This window comes from Sapajus apella, unplaced genomic scaffold (genome assembly GCF_009761245.1).
Source record: "Sapajus apella isolate SASKATOON/1434 unplaced genomic scaffold, GSC_monkey_1.0 scaffold55, whole genome shotgun sequence".
In the NCBI taxonomy this organism is placed as follows: domain Eukaryota; kingdom Metazoa; phylum Chordata; class Mammalia; order Primates; family Cebidae; genus Sapajus; species Sapajus apella.
In genome coordinates, this window is record NW_022436995.1 from 7,571,757 (window position 1) to 7,592,347 (window position 20,591).

A 20,591-nucleotide genomic window follows, 5' to 3' on the forward strand; every position below is an offset into this window, starting at 1 on the left:
CATGGGGGTGGAAGTGGGGGGAAGGGAGCCCCTAGGGCTCTGTGCTGAGCATCTGTGGAAGCACACAAGTCCCTGCCCTCAGGGGAGGTCCTGCAGGTTACCTGCTGGTAATCCTTCTTCCTGCCGGCCCATTTCCTTTGCTTCCATTACACAAGCACACCCCTTCTTCAGCCAAACTGTCTGGGTTTTAATCCGGCCTCTGCCAGTAACTACAAGTTACTTGGTGCAAGCCTTTGTGCTTCAGTGTCCTTATCTACAAATTAGTGGTAACTCTCTCACCTATAATACCAGCACTTTGTGAGGCCGAGGCGGGTGGATCACTTCAGGTTAGGAGTTCGAGACCAGACTGGCCAACATGGTGAAACCCCATCTCTACTATAAATACAAGAATTAGCCAGGCATGGTGGTGCAAGCCTGTAGTTCCAGCTACTTGGGAGGAGGCTGAGGCACGAGAATCACTTGAGCCCGGGAGGCAGAGGCTGCAGTGAGCCGAGATCACACCACTGCACTCCAGATGGGGGACAGAGCAAGACCCTGTCTCAAAATAAATAAAATATAAAAATAAAATGGTAGTAACAACCATACCTATCCCCAAAATGTTGTAGTCTGGGGACCTCAACCCCTGACACTTTGATTCAGCTGGTGGGCCTGTTTGGAAATCCCTTCTTGAAGAGTGTAATCTGGCAACACAGACCTACACACCACTTCCAGCCAGGATGAGCAGGCGTGCTGGTTCATGCCCCTCTGGTTTTAGCATGTTAGCATTGCCAATGCCATCCTTGTTTTACTGGCAAGTTACATGAGGGCGTTCCTGTGCCTCAGTTTTCCTCATCTGTAAGTGTAGATAAATAATAGTAAAGATGTTCAGTGCTTATATATTAATAATAGTATCTATGTTAAGTGTTGTGAGAATCAGCCAAATCCTGGAACATTACCTTGCCCACAGTAACGACTCAATAAGCATGAACTGTTATTACTGCAATCCACACTCAAAGAGCAGACACGGGGATAAAAGAAAATACATTGAGTTTCTCTTTGTATTTTAAGATGTATTAATTTCCCCAAAGCGAAAAGTGACTTACACAAGACGGGCTTCTAGGGTGCGGGTCACGCTGGTTTTTGGGTGTTGGTGACATCACGTGTGTCTGTTTACTTGTGAAAAGTCATCCTGCTGTTCGCTTGCGATTTGTGCATTTAACCTGCACTATGTCCTGGGACCTTCATGGTTCTGTGACGCACGAAGGGCAGGCATCCTCATCCGCGGTTTCCAATAAGGAAGTGAGGCTAGGACGGCTAATTTAATTTGGCCAAGGTAGTAGGAGATGGGCGTGAGGAAGTTTCCGAGTCCGATCTTTAATTCGGGGAACAGCTGCCACTTCCAGACAGCGCAGCGCGAACAGTACCTGGCTTCAGGTACGCTCAGCAAATGGTCCTGAATCCTCCTCGCAAATGCCACTCCTCCCCCAGCGCAGACAGTCTCAGGGCCCGGCCGGGGGCTGGTACCGCCGCACGCTCCCCGGGCCAGCCCACGCGTGGCCACCCGCGAGGGAGACCCGCTGGCCCGCGCCGCGAGGCCGAGGCGGGGGAACGGCGCCCAGCCCCGGGCCAATGAGAGTAGCGGAATTTCTTTCATTCAGCGCGCGGCCAGGCTCCAGCCCGGAAAGGGGCGGGGCGCCGCGCCGTGGGTGGGGCCGCCGCGCGCGGGGGGAGAGGGCGGTGCCGGCCCCGCCGTCTGGCCAATCGGCGCCGCGCCCGGGGGGAGAGGGGGGCCCAGGCCTTTTTTCCCCTCCGCGCGGGACCAATCCCGACTTTACAAGCTTGAACTTTTGCCACCCTCGGACGAGCGAGCGCGCCCGAGGAGGTACCCCGCCGCGCCGGCTCCAGGGGCAGGAGCGGCCTTAACCCTTCCCGCGCCGGGCGTCAGGCTACTGCCGCCGCGCCCCCGATCCCTCCCGCCGCCCACCCCCATGTTTGCGTGGAAACCTCGCCAGGGAAAGCGCGATCCCTCGCCCACAGCCGTCTCTGAAGTGCGGAGAGTAAACTGGGGACGGGAGAGGAAGCACCCAGGCTGAAGGGGGCCCGGCCGGCCAGCGGCCCGCCTCGCTCCGAGGGAGGGCCGTGGCGACCGAGAGGAGCCAGCGAGTAGACACTCCCCGCCTCTACCCCTCCCTCTCCATCTCCCCACTCCGGGCGAGCCTGGAGCCACCGTGCGCAAAGCGTCCTAAGCACCCAGTTTGGCCCGGCAGAGAGACCCCCGACTTTGCAAGGAGCGTGGAGCCCCTCCTGCAGTCACGGGGGATCCGCCACCCCCACATATCAGCCGCCCCTGCTCCTGAGGCTCAGCCCAGGAAGGCACGCACAAGCACACCCGTTTTTATTAGCCTGCCCCGGCATGGGGGTTTGGGACAACTTTAAAGTGCGAACTGTGTTTGTAAGCTCGTGCACAAGCCAGGGATGGGCAAAGCGCCCCGTTTGCGTCCGAGTCTCAGAGCGTCCGCCGAGCCCTCGCGCGCCTGCCCGTGGTTTGCGTGACCCTGTGTGTGTGTGTGTGTGTGTGTGTGTGTGTGTGGTGTGTGTCCGCGCGCGTGTGTGTGCTCGCTCGCATCCGTGCCCGGGGCGCAACGCAAATCCGAAAGCGGGCCGCGGGTGCTGTCAGGCCTGGGGCGGGGGTGCCGGGGCGGTGTGTGGGGCGGGGGCCCGAGCTCCGCCCGCCCCGGGAGCCGGCCCCTTGGAGCCTCGGGCCCTGCAATGGGACGTGTTCTCCTTTAAGAGTTAAGAAACTTGAAACCTTGTTTGCGCAACAATCAGCGCCGCGGAGCCGCCAAAGTGTCTAGACTGGCATATGATGGGAGGCAGCCAATGACTCCGCGGCGCTCCTCCGGGGGCCCTCAGTGTGCGTTTGAGGAGAACAAAAAAGAGAGAGAGAGCCGAGCGGGGGAGCGATCGAGGGAGCCGAGCCGAGAGAAAGAGCCGCCGGGCGCTGCCTCGCCAGACCTCGCTGGGACCCGGGGGCCACCGGGAGGCACTTTTGCGGAGGGGGGAGGAGGGGCGACCTCGGCAGCCTCCGCGCCCGGAGCGTCCGAGCGCAGCGTGGGGCGGGCTGCGACCTCTGCCTCGGTGGACTGCATTTTAAATTAAGGATCCCAGCAGCTCTTTGGGATTTTTACAGCTTCCACTCATGTGCTGACACCCGCGTCCAGGAGAAACTTGCTCCAAGTGCATCTAGCGCCTGGGACCTGAGACGGAGTTGGCCTTTCGTGCATGCAAATCCAGGGATTTAGGTTTTGTTTGGGATTTCCTTTTCTTTCTTTCCTTTTTTTTTTTTTTTCCTTTTTTCTTTTTGCAGGGCGTAAGAAGGGAGCTGGGGGTATCAACAAGCCTGCCTTTCGGATCCTGCGGGAAAAGCCCATGTAGTTAAGCGCTTGGGTTTAAAAGGCAAGGCTTTCCATACACATTTGGGAGTTCGGCGCGAGCGCTTTGTGCTCATGGACCAGCCGCGCAACTTTTGAAGGCTCGCCGGCCCATGTGGGGTCTTTCTGGCGGCGCGCCGCCTGCAGCCCCCCTAAAGCGCGGGCGCTGGAGTTGTCGAGCAGCCCCGCCGCTGCGGTCCGTGTAGCCCCTGGCCGCGCGCGGACTGCGGCTCGGCGTGCGCGTGTTCCCGGCCGTCCCGCCTCGGCGAGCTCCCTCATGTTGCAGCCCTGCGGCGCCCCTTCGACGACAGGCTGTGCGCGGTCTGCGCGGCGCTCCGCGGCGGAGCTTCATGTGGGGCTGCGACCCGCGCAGCCGGCGCCTCGCTGAGGGAACGGACCCCCGGTAATCGGAGACCGCCTCCCCCCCACCCCTGGCGCCAAAGGATATCGTATGTTCAGGTCCAAACGCTCGGGGCTGGTGCGGCGACTTTGGCGAAGTCGTGTGGTCCCCGACCGGGAGGAAGGCGGCGACGGCGACGGCGGCGGCGGCGACGAGGATGGGAGCTTGGGCAGCCGAGCTGAGCCGGCCCCGCGGGCACGAGAGGGCGGCGGCTGCGGCCGCTCCGAAGTCCGCCTGGTAGACCCGCGGCGGCCCCGGGACGCAGTGGGACAGCGAGGCGCCCAGAGCGCGGGGAGGCGCCGGCGCGCGGGGGGCTCCCCCAGGCCCTTGTCGGAGCCGGGGGCCGGCGCTGGGAGCTCCCTGCTGGACGCGGCGGAGCCGGGAGGCCCGGGCTGGCTGCCCGAGAGTGACTGCGAGACGGTGACCTGCTGTCTCTTCTCGGAGCGGGACGCCAGCGACCCCCTGGCCGGCGCGGCCCTGGAGCCGGCGGGCGGCGGGCGGAGTCGCGAAGCGCGCTCACGGCTGCTGCTGCTGGAGCAGGAGCTCGAAGCCGTCACGTACTCGCTGCTGAAGCGGCTCAAGGAGCGCTCGCTGGACACGCTGCTGGAGGCGGTGGAGTCCCGCGGCGGCGTGCTGGGCGGCTGCGTGCTGGTGCCGCGCGCCGACCTCCGCCTGGGCGGCCAGCCCGCGCCGCCGCAGCTGCTGCTCGGCCGCCTCTTCCGCTGGCCCGACCTGCAGCACGCCGTGGAGCTGAAGCCCCTGTGCGGCTGCCACAGCTTCGCCGCCGCCGCCGACGGCCCCACTGTGTGCTGCAACCCCTACCACTTCAGCCGGCTCTGCGGGCCAGGTGAGCGCGAGCGCCGGCCGGGGAGAGGGGGCGTCCCCGGCTCCTCCTCCCGGTCCCCTTCCTTGCCCTTCTCTCCAACTGTGGCCCTGCGGGTCGGCGCAGCTGCGGGTGCTCCCCCGGGTGTCCTTGGAGCGTGGGAGCCCCTAGGGGAGGCGTCTCAGCCCGGCCCAGGGTAGTGGGTGTCCCAGCACACACATCAAGTGGCAGCTTTATCTCGAGGCTCCGGCAAACTTAAAAGGGTGTGCGTCGTAGTTTCTCTGTGCAGTTTCAGGGCCAGGATGTGGGCTCCAACTTCGTAGGCAGGGAAAGCAGAGGGCAGGCCGACGAGAGGTCGGAGAAGTAGGTGCTGTCTCCTCCTACCCCTATTCCAGAATCTGCCCCAGACTGTGCCCAGGCCTCTGGCATTTGTAGGCATGTGCCCATACCCACATTGTGCTTTTCTATGTCCAAGTAGCTGTAAGCTGTGAAATTGGGTGTACACGAATCACAGCTAGAATCAAGCGTTCATCAAATATCTCACTAATGCCTTTGTACACTTTGGACAAAGCTTTGCAGGGTAGCCTCTCTGGAGTAAAGAGCACCCTGCTTATTTCCCACATGCCATTACTCCCCACATCCCTTGGGTGTCAGGTGCCAGGATCTTCCATCCTCCTCGCATTGTTCAGCTTTTGTATAGCGTTGAGGGTCTTGCGGGCATCTATGAGTAGGTACAGAAGCCAGATACGTGATGACCTCTGAGCACTGTCCCCCTACTTCGTTCTCCTCTTGAGATTCTCTGCCCACACTCCACCCTCAGCCTTGCTCACCTGGCCAGGCCCCGGCGCTCAGGTCCAGAGAGGCGGAAGCCTCAGCAGGCCAGGAGCTTGCATTCGCCTTGCTCTGAACTCTGCCCTGCGGGGAACACACATGTTAGCTTGTAGCTGGTCTCTGAGGGATGTATGGGAATCCATGAGGTGGCACTGGGGTTTTGCAGGAGTGGGACTGTCAGGGAGTCGCAGGCTACGGAGCCCGGGAGGGCTCTGGGTCCCTCCATTCTGGCTTCCCCGGGGAGAGTCAGCACCCAGGTTGGGAGCTCGTAGAAGGTCAGATTGTAGGTCTCCCGACTCTCACTTTGGAAGGGGAAGGTGGGCCTGGGATCGTGCATTTGTCCCAGGTGTCTTGTTTGTGTGTGGAGTAGTTTCTGGAGAGGAAAGGAGGCTTTTCTTCAGTGATGTTTCCTGAATAGAGGGCATTGATGGGGGTGGGTGAGGAGGGGCTGTGTTGATCAGGCACCCCACTCCCCTCCTGGTCACTCCAGGCCCAGTTCAGGAGCCATGAGCAGTCTTGGAGCTGTGGCTCATGCCAGGGTTTCTGTGTACTTTTCCCCTTCCTGACAGCTTCCCTGAAAGTGGCTTTCTCTCCTCTTCGAACTCTGCCTCCTCCCTGGCTCTGGGGAAGGAGACCCTATTTGTGGTTGGCTGTCTTGCTCCTGGCCACCTTTTTCTTTTGTTAAGTGGGCCCATTCCACTCTGTAGAAGCCCCTGGCTGGTGTTTTTCTCTCTCGCCACTTCAGTGTGCCAACAAATGTTTGTTGAGCAACTACTCTGGGCCAGGCACTGTGCTGGGTGCTGTGGCTGGCAGAGTGGAAATATGAGTACGATCTGTGCCCTCAAGAAACATAATCCCCTGGGGGATTTATGGGGAAGAGATGGGGGAAGAAGGGAAGTGTGCAGGGCCAGGTCTGTGGGTCTGAGCTACCAGAAGGCCGTGGGTGTGTATGTAATAGGATCACCTGCAGGAGCTCTGCAGCTCCAACCTGAAGCAGGGCCTTGGAGGATGGGGCAGAGGAGAGGGAGCCAGCCAGCTCAGAGTCAAGGTGCCAGGCACACTCAGGTGGGTGAGCAGGGAGGGGAGGTATGAAAAAGTTGGAGGCAATGGACAGAACCACTCCTGCTACTACTCCCTGGACTAGGAGTTGGCGTGGGTGTTGGTTTGCATTTGGTGGTCTTGGACAGGTACAGGTCAAGGGGTACCTGGCAAGCTGGGGTGGAGTGGTTCTTAACTATGGACCTAGTCCTGGGCTCTGCCCAGCTAGTAACCTGCAGCTTGCCTTTGGATGAGTTATCTCCCCTGTCAGCCACCGTGGTGGTCAGTGGGGGTGGCTCTGGGAACGTTCTCCCCATCTAAACCTTAGGACGTGGTTCTTTTCCTTCTCCCAGAAGGAGGCGCTGTTGCGGGGGGGCTGCAGCACCCCGAGTCTCCTCCCTTTCCTCTTTGCTAGCTGCTGGTCTCTGGGGGCCCCCATTCAGCCACCCTAGGGACAGCTGGGAGGACCGATGGCCAGGGAAGAGTTTCCAGTCTGTGCCGCTGGCCTGAGAGCTGGGGGAGCCCTGGGCTGCCCACCCCGCCCCCGCCGCCTGGCCGCCAGCCTGGCTCCCGTAACTGGGCGGGCGCATAGCTGGGGCTCAGCCGTGCGCGTCCTGATAAGGAGACTGCTCCTTCCAGGGCTCTGGGGAGAGGGCCGGGCACCGGGCAGGCAGACGCGCGCACACAGCGCAGGCACACAGCTAGCGAGCAAAGTACGCTGGAACACTGGCAAAGGGGGACTCCCACCTGGCAGCAGTCACACCCCTCCCCCCCACCTCCACGGGCCACTGCAGGGAGCCCCAGTGACAGGAGACCCCTCATTGGCAGTGTGGACCCCCTGCCGTTCAGAGCCCACTCTCCATCCGGGTCAACTTGCTTTGGAACCTTGGGGCAAATTTCCCCTTTGGGCTTCTTTTCCCATCTCTAAAGTAAGGGGTTGGAGGGAATCCCTGAGGGCTGATGTGCGGATGCCAGGCCACAGAGGCCTCGTTCCCGTCCCCTGCTCTGCTCCAGGCTGGTCTCAGAAATTGGGGTCCTCAGCAGGGAACCCGCCTCTGCTGGGCACGGGCTGGGGGCCTCCTTGCCTCTCAGCCCGTGGGAGTCAGGCCCAGCTCTGCCTCCCCCTTGGGTGTCTTTCTGTCCCAGGAAAAGCCAGTTCGCTGAGCTCGGTGGGTGCCTATGTGGACGGAAATGTGGAGAAATACTTTAATCACAGCTCTAACCTGTGTTTATAGAGCTCCTTTCTCCTGAAAGTATCCATTAACTTTGGAATAAATCTCCTGCTCTTTGCTTCCCCACTTTTTTTTTTTCTGTAATTATATTCTGTAAATTACTATTATCCAAATTGCGCCCGGGGAAGAGAGACAGAGCGAGAGAGAGAACTTCTAAACGACTGGAGGAGGCCGCCTAGGAAAACACAGGGTTCCCAGGCCAGGACCATAGGAATTAGAATGGGCTAGAAAGTTTTCCTTTTATTTGGCCTGGCATTATCCCTTTGAAATGAGATCAATTTCAAGTTGGGCTTCCAAGCCCCCGCCCCGCCCAGCTCAGCGGCCCCTAGCCCTGCTTGTCTGCTCCTCCTAGCTCCTCCTGGAGGTGAGGAAGGGGTGATAATGTGCAGTTTGCCTCTTGCTGGCGCCAGCCGGCCGCGCTGTTTATCTGGCTGCCAGGGGAATCTGGGCAATTAGGCTCAGCCGGCCTTAAAGTGCCAGGAGCTCCTTTTCTGCGTCTCCCATCATGGGGCTTAGGGTTGAGTCTTCAGGTTCCGGGGGCAGGAAGGAGGGGCACTCAGGAGACCCCCTCCCCCCCCACAGCCCCTCTTTGGGAGGGGGGAGACTTGGCAACTCGGGAGGCATGTGGATCTTTTCCTAAGCAAGATGCTGAGCTGCAGAGATGGGGGTGGAAGGTAAATGTCCCAAACTGAAACTTTGCCAGGCACTGGGAGAGGCTGTGAACTCTTTTCTGGCTTTAGAATTTAGGTCTAGATCCCAAAAGGCTAAGTACCCCCTGGGGGCCAACCAGAGGCTTGCCTGGGCTGAGCTGAACCTTCTGGCGCACTGGCCCCTGGCTGACTGCTCCTGCTTCTGAAGGAAGTTGGAGGAGATTCCTAAAGTGGATGCCTCAGGCTGGATGTCCAAGGGGCTGGAGTTTCTGATGTCTTCCAGTCTCCCTCTCTTTTCATTTTCTCTTTACCAGGTCCACTTCTTTCAGAAGAAAGAAGTGGTGCTCTAAAAGTTCTCCTGTTAAAATTTAGAGCATATTGGCTATTTTAAAATCAACACAACTTCTAAAAGTACTAGAGTGGACAGAGGGCCTGGTGGCAGCTCAGTTTCTCTTCTGACCTTTGGTCTCACCCACCACGTGTCCCACCTGAGTGCCCACCTGAGGTAACATCCCGGGGCTCCGTCAGTCCAGGTCCATGAGGCGCAGCTTTGTGGGAGTGGCAGCTGATTCGTACCCAGTAGTGTTCATAGCACATTATTTGTAACAGCCAAAGAGAGGAAGCAACCCAAATGTCCATTAGCTGATGAATGGGTAAACGGAATATGGTACATTCAAAGAATGGACTATCGTTCAGCCATGAAAAAGAATGAAGGACAGTACCGAAACATGCTACGACATGGATGAACCACGATGATTGTCCCACATGAAAGAAGCAGCCAGCCACAAAGGCCATATGTTGTATGATTCCATTTAAATGAAATATCCAGAAATGGGCAAACCCATCGAGACGAAAGTAGGTTTGTGGTCACCCAGAGTTTTGGGGTTGGGGTCTAGGAAGTGACTTCTAATGGGGATGATGTTTCTTTTTCTGATGAAAAAAATGTGTTTAGATTGTGGTTGATGGTTGCACAACACTGTGAATATACTAAAAACCACCAAATGGTATATTTTAAAAGGATGAATCTTAGGGTATGTGAATTATATCTCAATTTTTGGAAAGGGTTACCTGATACTGGTTTCCAGCTGGTCTCTCCTATTCCCCCGTTACGCCTGCAGCCTACCTTCATGTGTGGCCTTTTGGGCACGTCCTTCACCAAGTGGGACCTCAGTTTTCCTATCAGTAAAAAGGAGTTGAGTTGGGAGAACCCCAAAGCCCCTTCTGTCTCTGGCACTCTAAATCCTCGTGTTGTGGGGTGGAGTCTAAAGCCTTCATACTTTTTAAGAATCATGGAATCTCATTATTAGCTTTCAGTCTCTGCAGTTGGTAAACAGTTGTGTGCAAAGCATTTTGCCAGAGCCAATAGTGGGAGCCTAGTGAGGTCCTTCCTGAGAGCTTTACAGTGCTCCACTAGCTGGCATGTCTCATGGTTCAGGTTCATGGATTTTCTTTCTATCTCACAACGTTGGAAGTCCCAACTCAGCTATGGCCATGGGTAGTGAGTGTCACAACTCAAGGCCCAGGTAGCTCTTCCAGGTGGGAGTTCATGAGCCCTTCCTGCCTTTCGCCTTTTGAGCCCCAGGCAAGCAGCCCTGAAGAGATGCTGGCATTGGTTACAGAGGCTTGACTGCAGCCACTACTGCCCATTGTTGTTTCACCTCTGGGGACAAATCTGGGGGGCAGATGTCCAGAGCTCCATGCCATGTGTGGCCTGGGCCTCAGCCAATCAGATTTTTGCACAGGTAACCCTATGGATTTGCAGGCTTTCTGATAAGCTCATGGGGATCGCGGAAAGGGCATGGAGGTCAGAGACCTGGCTTTGGTTCTGGCTCAGTACCTGACTCCTGAGGGGTCACTTCCGCTCGCCGGGCTGCAGTCTCCTCCTCTGTACGGTGGGAGCACTGGCCTCAATTCTCTTTCTTCGTGGAACTCCAGCCCTTCCTATACCCTGCGTCTTGTTCTGAGAGGCTGCTCTTCACTCAAGGCTGGCCTCTAGGCCTGAGGGACCCCTAGGTCCTCCTTCTGCACGTCTTTGTCCACAGGTGCATTCAACTTTACCGTTATCCTCATCCCAGTTGCCTTTGTCCATATTTAGTGAGCACGTTGCGAGCAGGTGGTGTCCCAGACCCAGCGGGGATGAAGGGGTGTAAGACAGGGCATCTCTTGATTCATCTCAGCAGGTGGCAGAGCAGAGTCAGGCCTGGACTGGAATCCCAGCTCCGCCATGACTGGCTCAGGGGACATGCGCAAATCAGTTTTCTCATCTGTAAAATGGGGATAATAATGCCATCTCATTTATTTTTTGTTTTTTTAAGAAAGGATGATATAAAAATAGGTGCCTGATGAGCATGATTAACTACTCTGTACCTGAGGTCTGAAACAATAAAATACAATAAATAAAATGGAAAGTGATTGGCAGGGAGTGGGATACAAGGTAGGCACCAGGAAAACGGCTCTTTCAGAGGCTACTCTCTGATTCGTGTTTCCTTCTCCCTAACATCTGGTCACAGAAAGTCTGTTTCTAAACCTCAGAGCCTTCACTTTGTTGGAAGTAACTGGGAGCTGGAAAAGCCAGGGTAGGGAAGAGGAGAAGCCTCACTGGGTGTACGGAGCAAAACAAATGCTCCTACAACTAATTGTGCCCTATTACAATTGGGAAAAACACTTATTACCCCTTGTGTCATTACTGATACCCACCTAATAATAGTTATTACCAGTTTATTACCACTGAGAGTTTGTTTTAGTTTGCGATTTGATTGTGTTTAGTTTCATTTACAGAAAATGAGGGGTCATTTCATTCATGCAAATTGTTACTTAGTTTAGTAAATTGTTACTTCCCGTAAAGCAAGAAGCTAAGGAATTCTTCTGAAGGCAAAGTATATGTTTTTAAGGAGGAGTATTTTAGGCAAATGAAAGGAAACCCAAAGAAAAATATCATAGACAATAAGGAATCGTAGTGTCTGAGCTATAGAGAGCTTGTGTTTCACCCCTGTCCTTTGCAAAAGGGGAGACTGAGGCCAGGAGCTGGAAGTGACTGGCTTAAGGCCTCCTGTTGACATAGCTGGGTTTGGCCTTTTGGGTCCTAACTCTTTCCACTGTCCTCCCCTGCACCTAGGAATGCTAGCTCTCATGCAGCTTGTTTGGACATGAGTTTCCGTGTCTGGGCCTTTGCACTCACACTTGGCTCTGACTAGGCTTGCCAAATTTAGCAAATAAAATGCAGGATGCCCAGTTAAATTTGAGTGTCCGATAAACCACACACCGTATCTTAGTGTATGCATGCCCCCGGTATTGAAGGGGACACAGCCATACTACAAAGTGATGCCATGTTGATCCAAAATTCAAGTGTAACTGAGCATTCGGTGTTTTACCTGGCAGTCCTGGCTCTGACTTCCCCTGCACTCACGTTTCTCTTGTTAAAGTAATAACAGTTACTGTTTGTGGAGGTGTTTCTCAACAGTGCCAAGAGCTGCACTAAGCATTTTACGTACATTATCCCAGCAAACCTGGGAGGTCTAGATGATTATTATCCTCATTTTAGAGCTGAGGAAACAGGCTCAGAGAGGCAAAGGAACTTGCTTGAGGTCACACAGCCAAAGCTGGCAGAGCTGGGATTGAGCCCATATCTGTCTGCGCCCCAAGCCTGTGGCTTTAACTGTTGAGGGGATTTGGGCAGCAGAGGAGGTGGGACAAAGTGGGGAGGGAGGGCTTCCTGGAGGCTGAGTTTACTATTGGAGGAAACCAATAATTAAAAGCATGTAGAACCTGAGGTGTGAGTTCCCCCACCCTGGCAGTGACACGCTGTCTTCTGTCTTCCAGAATCTCCACCACCTCCCTATTCTCGGCTGTCTCCTCGCGACGAGTACAAGCCACTGGGTAAGTGTGCCCTCCTTCCTCCCCTCGCGGAGGTGTGTCCCTCACTGGCTCCCCTTCAGCCCAGGGTCTGTCCAGCTTCCGGGCTGGAGGGCTGGAGGGGAGGGGTGGAAGCCGGGCTGGTTGCTGTGAAGTGGGGTGAAGTTATACAGACCCTCCCACAGTTGGGCCAAAGCAGACCCAGCTTCTGCAGCAGGCTATTTACATCTAGAATTCCACGGCTCATCATTAGCCTCTCGGTGACCTTTAAACATGGGCCTGTCGGAGATGAATGGGTTTTGACTTAAGTATCTCACTGGAGGTGGGTTGGTATTTCTGTGCCTCTTCTGTCTGTCTCGGGCCACCCCCAGCCTTGGGTTATTCTCCTTTCGAGTGTATTAATTAGTAGTATGACAAATAGGTTGGGCATGAAGTCTTTGTAGGGAGGAGCTGTATATTTTCCCCCTTTTTAAGCCAAGATGTTCACTTGAGCAGAAACAACAGTCGGAGTGTTAGAAAGGAATGTATATTGGTACACAAAGCCCCTGGCGTGCGCTGTCCCCTAGGTGAGTTTAGTGGAGTTGGTAATGTCATTTTAGACAACTCCCATTCAGAGGCAGAACGTGCGTTCTGTAAAACCTTGAGCCCAGGTGATCAGCCCATATTCTGGGGTAGATGCAAGTGGTTTCGAAAGTAGAGATTGTTGGCTCACACCTATAATCCCAGCACTTTGAGAGGCTGAGGCGGGCAAATCGCTTGAGGTCAGGAGTTTGAGACCAGGCTGGCCAAATGGTGAAACCCCGTCTCTACTAAAAATACAAATACTAGCCAGGCATGGTGGTGCACATGGTCCCAAGTAGCTGTAATCCCAGCTACTTGGGAGGCTGAGGCAGGAGAATTGCATGAACCTGGGAGGCAGAGGTTGCAGTGAGCTGAGGTCACACCACTGCACTGCAGTCTGGGCTACAGAGTGAGTGAAACTCTTGTCTCAAAAAAAAAAAAAAAAAAAAGTAGAGATTGTGGCTGGGAATGATGGCTCATGCCTGTAATCCCAGCATTTTAGGAGGCTAAGATGGGAGAATTGCTTGAAGCCAGGAGTTTCAGACCAGCCTGGGCAACATAGCAAGACCCATCTCTATAAAACATACAAAAATTAGCTGGATGTGGTGGCTCAGGCCTGTAATCCTAGCTACTTAGGAGGCTGAGGTGGGAGGATCATTTAAGCCCAGGAGTTCGAGGCTGCAGTGAGGTATGATTGTGGCACTGCCCTCCAGCCTGGGTGACAGCAAGACCCCATCTCTAAAAGAAAGAAAATAAAAGTGGAGATTACTTGGCTCTCTGTTTCCTCTAGTGGGAGTTCAGAGCATGGGTTCTAAGGCAGAGAAGCGATGGAGTCTACAGGATCTTGATCATGGGGCAAGTTAGTTTGGCCCTGACAGTACCAGGAGAGCAGCTGTGTGGCCTGAGCAGTCCCACGGGACCAAAGCTTTAAAAGTCAGATGGCGTGGCCACGATGCTGAAACTTTCCACCAAGTGACCACTTTTACTGGGTTGTGTTTGGTTTTTGGTAAGGGCCTCCTCCCAGCAGCGTGTCAGCATCACCTGGGAGGTCACTTCTTAGTGTCGTAGATGTTCAGGCATCTGCCCCAGTTTTCCTTCCAGACCCCTCACCCGCTGTGAAGTCAGGCATGCCCACCAGCCCCTTCAGGAGTGTGACCTTCTCAGGCTAGGTGGGCAGAGGCTGTCCCATGAGGGTGTGCGGCAGCCAAACCATGGTGGCCACCCTGTTGTTTGTTCCAGAAGTAGGATTGTCCCATGTGTCGGGGAGCCTTAGCTCTCTGGGGAACTGGAGAGATTCTCTGGTGGGACCTTGTCATGTAAGAGATGAAGCATCAGGCTGACTGAGGGCGAGGAGCTGCCCAGCTAATGAACAGCAGGGTTGAGGCACAAACTCAGAGCAGCCCCCACTCAGGTCCGTGGCTCGCTGTCTTTCCCTCGTAGGCCCGTCTCAGCATTTTCTAAGTCAGCATAATTGCACTAGTTGTTTGCAAGATCCCCGGTTCCATTAGAGAAGAAAACCCTCAAAAGTTCTTAGTGAAAGTTCTTAGCACCTCAGTTTGAATGTCAAGGATCATCGCCCTGAAGGTTTGTCAGTCAGCCTGTGATAAAGCAGCAAAAATCAGGACACTGTCCAGCCCTGCAGAGTGACCATGTGGAAACCAGCAGTTGTTCCCATGATTTTACGAATGAAACCACTGAGGCCCAGAAAGAGGAAGTGACACTTACCGGTGGTCAAACGGCTCAGCCCGTCACCTGTTTGTATATGCCTTGCAAGTTGAGAATGGCTTTTATTTTTGAAGTCGTTAAACAAAAAATCAAAAGAAGCATACTAGTTTGTGACACCTGAAAATGACATGAAATTCCAATTTTGGTGTCCGGAAGTAGAGTTTGACTGGCATGCAGCCAGGCTTGTCCATTTCCATTTTGTCCATGGCTGCGGCAGAGTTGTGTGGTTGCGGAAGAGAGTGTATAGTTCACACAGCTGAAAATGTTAACCTCTAGCCCTTTATAGCTAAAGCTGTTGAGCCCTGATGTTGCTTGACTAATAGTCAATCACTTCGGGAGGTGGGGACCCAAACCTGGGGCTCCAGCTTGCAGGGGGAGCTCTCCATCCTCAAGGCTTGAGCAGCGATGGAGGCTGGGAACGTTCTTCTGCACAGCAGCCATGGAGACACTGTCCAGGGCCTCACTAGAAACACTAGATGTGAGGGTTTGGCACGGGCGTGTTAGGGACTTCCTAGCTGTGAAAGGTGGAAACCGCCTGTCGTTCCCACTCTTCTGGAAACCTCACAATGCTGTCTGTGTTGGCTGTAAGGCAGTTCACTGAGAAATAGGACTCGGCTTGTGAGGTTGCTGCTTCAAATGAGAAGTGGCAGCGGGGCTCTGGGCACAGAGCACTTTGGGAACATTAGGTATTAAAAGCAACACTCTTTTAAGAAGTTCCCACTTGAGCATTGAGGTTTTGTTTGTTTGTTTGTTTTAAAGCTTTTTCTGTGCGTCCTTATTTTTCTCCTAAATGTTTCACCAGCAGATAACTTTTTCATTCCCTGATAAATAGTCCCAGGTTATTTTTTGGGAAATAATGTCTCTTCCTTGCATTGTTGCTTTTTCATAAACAAAAAGCCAGTTCACTTCTAAGCCTCTGTGATCACATGAGAGCAAAAAACAAAATAAAACCCAGAACACCCAGTCAGCATCTGGCAAGTGGGAACGAGAGAGGGGGGAAAAAAAGGCCAAATTGGTTAATGTTTTATCTTCCGGCTCCTCAAGCCATGTGGTAAAAGGAAAAAAATTCCTGCAGGATCAAATGGAATTCCAGCTAGTGAGGGCCTAGGCGAACGGTTCCATCCCAGAATCCCTCGCCTGGGGTAGCTCTGCTGGGCCAGGTGGGGCCACCTGAGCCGGTCCTGGGTTGTGCTAGGTGAGAAGATGAATGTGCTGTAGGCCATCTAACGCCTGGACAGGCCTGTCCCTTAACAGGGACAACACCCATTGCTGGTAGCAGAGGCACAGGCCCAGGAAAAATGTTCCAAGTCTACCTGTCCCAAAAGCCATTGGCTTGCCAAGCCAGCAGCTCAGTGTTCTAGAGAAAATGTGCAAAAGAATTTCTCTTTCTTATCTAGCTGTACTGCAGACAGAGGAAAACCAACAATGTACAATTTTAAAAAAGAAGAATGCCCTGAGAAAAACAGTCCAGGCTTTGAAAGTTGCTCTGTGAGCAGGTTTGGGTGTCAGGGAGTGGGGGAGGGGAGGGAAAAAACAAAGTTAATCTGGGGAGCAAACGCTTGAGCCCTTAATTAGAGGGGTGTAAGCAGGACAGAGTGAGGATGGCTGGTGACTTGTTAAAACAGTTTCCCCAGCTCCAGCGGGAGGGAGGAAGGAAGGAAGGAAGAAAGGAAGGAAGGAAGCAAGAAGGAACAGCTTCAAGAATTTTAATGGTTGTAATTAAGAATAGCAACTATGAATTGTTTAGGGGCTTAATTTAACCTTACCCACGGAGGCTCCAAGTTGCTACTTGCTCTGTCCCCTGAACTTGGGCTATTTCTGTGGTCAGGGCAATTGCAACGTTTTCAGGTACCAGCTTCACTAGTCAGCATTTTCCAGAAGAGCTCCTGGGCTGGCTGGTCTGGTCTGGGGTGACCCTGAGGTGGGGTTACAGGGTGACATCGGAAAGTCGGGAGGGACATGCTGCCCTTTGCAAGCACACACATCCACACACGTGCACACATACACAGATGCATGAGAAAGAAGCAGAAAGAGCGTGCTGCCCCACGGCCAACTAAGTTCTCTTTTTCTTTCCTCCCACAGATCTGTCTGATTCCACACTGTCTTACACTGAAACAGAGGCCACCAACTCCCTCATCACTGCTCCGGGTGAATTCTCAGGTCGGCAGTTTTTCTTCTTGTCCATTGCTGTGGTGTTGAAATTTATCAAAGGGGACTGCTGCGGAGGGGGCTTGGTGGGGGGCTTGTTGACTTCCCCTCTTCTTTTTGTTTCCCTTCTCCTCCAAATCTTTGGATGGGAAGATTGCCCGTGTTTCACTCGCTGGTGTTCTTGGGGTTAAGAACAGTTCGTGCGAGTGAAACTTGAAGATAACTTTTAAAGCCCCTGCCTACCACGTTTTAACCAGTTGTCTCTGTCTTGTCTCTCTTGGAAAGGATAGAAGCCCAGCACAGCTCTCCATCTCTTGTTTTAGTAAGGATCCTCTTCCCCCGCTGCGAGAGGCAGCAAAGTGCTGTGTTACACGTTTATCTTCCTCCTGTCCCCACTCTGGGGGAGGGACTGATGTGAAGGGTTAGAAGATTGGGGGAAATGAAGCCGGCTGAATGAACTTGCAGGGAGGATCTGGCAAGTGAGGAGTCTGGCAAAGGCCAGTGGTTTCTGTGTCTCTCCCTGAGCAGCGGAGGCTGGGATAGAAGCCAAGGGAACCCTGGTTTGGAGTCCTCTAGCCCCTGCAGTTAGAAGCTGGTTGTGGGGACCCCCGTATCTGGAGGAATACCCGAATCAAACTTTCCTTGAGAAATGAGAGGCTGGTGTTGGACTGGGGACATCGAGGACCAGGGGCAAGGTCTGTGGGGCCCTTTTGGGAGCATGGCTGGTGGGCTTGTGGCCTGGGGGTGTGCTGGCTGGGACTGACAGCCCCTCAGGCTGGGGCTGCATCCCTAGTGGGTATGGCTGGCTGGCTGCGTGTCTCCGTCGGAGCCATTCTTCCCTTGTCCACATCCATGCATGGCAGCAGCTGCAGTCATCGTAGCCATTTATTGGTATGCCATGGCCGGACACGCCACTCAGCTCCCTTTATGTGCATTCTCCGGGAGCAGCCGCAGGCTGTTTGCCTCCAGGGCCTGTGCTCCCCATCACTGTTTGTCTCCCACTTTTCTGCAAGGGCCAAATGCACCTTCGATAAATGTATTTCTGTAAAGTTCCATCATTCTTGATATAGACTCTCTGCAACTCTTAAGGATAATGCAGCTCTGGCTGCTCACGGCTGCCTGGGCATTTCCCCAGCCCAGAGCCTTTGCCCATCCATTCCCTTCTCACCGAGGCAGGGGAGCTTACAAGAGTAGGTTGTTGCAAAGATGGAGAGGCTGGAAGCAGAAGCAGGAATGTGACTTGCCACACAGGGTTCCACAGTGGGCAACCTGGTACTGGGGTCCAGGTGATGCTGGGGTCCAGGTGATGCTGGGGTCCAGGTGGTGCTGGGGTCCCTGTGATGCTGGGGTCCCTGTGATGCTGGGGTCCAGGTGATGCTGGGGTCCAGGTGGTGCTGGGGTCCAGGTGATGCTGGGGTCCAGGTGGTACTGGGGTCCAGGTGATGCTGGGGTCCAGGCCTTCTGGGTCTTACCCCTCAATGCCTTCTGGTCTCTAGTGGCCCACCCAATTAGGGTACTTCCTTCTCTAATTTCTTCCTCTCAAAGACCAACCAGATGAACACAAGTTAAAATTTCAACCCTTTCTTTTTCCTCTGTACCTACATGAATGAAAGCCACATATAATTTTGAAGCAAGGCGCTTAAAAGTATTTCTGAATTTATGACTTTATGTCACTGCCAGCCCTCAGAGTATACTTGATTCAGATGGATTGCGTTGGCATTGGTTGGCTGGACAGATGGGTAATTTTTTGACATCCTCTTTCTCCCAATTGCTAATGTCAGAAAGTCCGTGGTGTGTGTGTGTGTGTGCGCGCGCGCACATGTTCACGTACACACACACATCTTAACAGTTTTAAGGTGTTTGCAGATGTAGTCTTATTTGATCCCAGCCATTCCAGAGGGAGCCTGGTGTGGCTCAGGCTAGAAGGACCAGACCCCCAAGCACTGGCAGAAGGCCCCTCCCTCAATCTGGAGGCTGGGAGGTCTCTAGAGACCCCTAGGCCATTCGTTTTGTTGACTTTGGGCCTCACTGGGCCTGTTTCTGAGATTTCTGCCCGGATATCCCAGAGCAGTCTCTGGTACTGGTTAGTAAGAAGGTCCCAGCCACTCTTGATGGTGCAAAAGGACTGTGTTGGAAATGTATCCAATGACTTAGAATTCTAAGGGGTAGAAGGCTTTGGGGAAGAAATTGGGGATTTCGTATGCCAAGGACATTGAGTGAGGTCTTGAAGGACTTAGGTCTGAATTCTGGGTGGCCTCAGTATTTGAGTGGAGTGTTTCCCTTTGTGTCCTCCCAGTCCCTTCCAGAGATGCCATGCATAGAATGTCCCCTCTCTCCTGAGGGCCCACTGTTAGCTTTCCCAGCTTGCTCTGTGCTATGGGGATCTGAGGTCCTGTGGGTTAAGCTGCCCACCTGCCTACTGGGAGCCCACAGACATGGGGGTGTGCTGGCTGTCACACTGGAGGACATATTCAGGAAGGGAAATGGCCTGGGGGTGACAGGTCTTGGTGGGTGGTGAAGGCATGAATCTTCCTGCAAGATGGAATGCAAGATTGTGTGGGAGGGCGGGGCCGGAGGTGAAGTCAGAAAGGTAAGAGGCAGAGGTAGGCACCATATGTTGGGCCAGGCCAGGGTATTTGATGTCTAAGGACAAATGATGATGGTGCTGATGATGACAGCAGTTGACATTTATCGACACTCACTATGTGTCAGGCACTTTGCTAAGCTCCAGCATTCTTCATTTCAGTGATTTCTTTCCATGACCCAGTGAGACAGGTGTGATTCTCCCCATTTCATAGAGGAGGAAACTGAGGTTCATTGCTGGACCAACTGCCCATAATGTAAGTGGCAGGCTTGGAATGTAAGCCTCGACAGTGTGACTTCCCAGCTCCCACCCTGAGAAGCCCCGCCCAGCGTTCCACAAGTGCCCTCATCCCCTTCCCCAAGCTAGACCCGGCAGGAGCAAAGTAAAATGATCACAAGGAGCCTGGGGGCACCTGTCCTGATTTAAGTACCGGGGAAAGGGATGAGGAGCCTAGCAAGGGTGCAGGGCGGCTCCATGCCCTTCCAGGCCACCACTGGACAAACCTGCGGACCACCCGGAGATCACACCACTTGGCTGCCTGGCCCTCCATCTCCCTGTGTCCTGGCGGTCTGCCGATCCCGAGAGCCTTGTCACCCTCGGTGTCCTGGGATGGATGTCATCCTCAAACAGGGTCTCTGCAGCCCCACGATGGAGATTGCCCTTGTTTGTCCCCCAGGAGGACAACCCCAGTGCTGGGCCTGGGACTCTGTGTTTTATCCAGCTCCATGGTCTCTGCTTTACTTCCGTGTCCTGTTGTTGAGGCCACTTAGGGGAATGGTGGGGTTCTTGAGGCTTAGTCCCATGCGTGGGCAGGCAAGGATGCTTGAGTGGGCAGAGCGAGGGGCCGCAGGAAGGGAGACACACTTGCTTCAGCTCTCTGCTGAGTAGTTGATGGAAAACCTTTATTTGATCTCTATGTCAGCTCCCAATTTGGATACGTGATCTCCACTAAACAGTGTAGAGGGGGCAAGTGGCTTCACCAAGGTCACTGGGGAGGGAAGTGGTGGAGGAAGGCTAGAATGCAGAGCTTTTACCAAATCCGAAGACCTTACACCTGGAGTCTTCGATGGGATTTGGGAAAAATTAAAAGCCTAGAACTTTTGGAGTCCCTTCAGAACTCTGGCACTCTGGTTTCCTCGCCTAATTCAGGGCCTGGGGTGCTGTCCCCTGCCTGTCCAAGGCCTCTGCCAGGCAGTATTTCTATTCCTCTTCCATTTGCTTGATTTCAGTTTAGTTTGGGGAAGAAAAGAAGAGAAGCTAGTTTAAGAAATTCATACTAAGGTGTGAGTGGCTGGTAGGCACACTTTTTTTTTTTCCCAACTTTAAATTAGAACATG

At 54.1% G+C, this 20,591-nt stretch overlaps 1 protein-coding gene and 1 long non-coding RNA gene across 2 annotated transcripts in view; both read left to right on the forward strand.

The window, feature by feature from the left end:
• The first annotated feature begins 2,693 nt into the window (after positions 1–2,693).
• The window catches only part of SMAD6 (SMAD family member 6), an 82,653-nt gene continuing 64,755 nt past the window's right edge, over positions 2,694–20,591 (forward strand). Inside the window, exons 1-3 of the mRNA XM_032244590.1 lie at positions 2,694–4,657; positions 12,204–12,260; positions 16,605–16,682. Of these exons, the coding sequence (XP_032100481.1) occupies positions 3,862–4,657; positions 12,204–12,260; positions 16,605–16,682 (931 nt within the window). The 5' untranslated portion in view covers positions 2,694–3,861. The remainder of the gene's footprint in view (positions 4,658–12,203; positions 12,261–16,604; positions 16,683–20,591) is intronic.
• Positions 16,692–20,581, forward strand: LOC116527579. The gene is made up of 2 exons (XR_004258616.1): positions 16,692–17,956; positions 18,076–20,581. It is a non-coding gene; the product is annotated as an uncharacterized LOC116527579 (long non-coding RNA).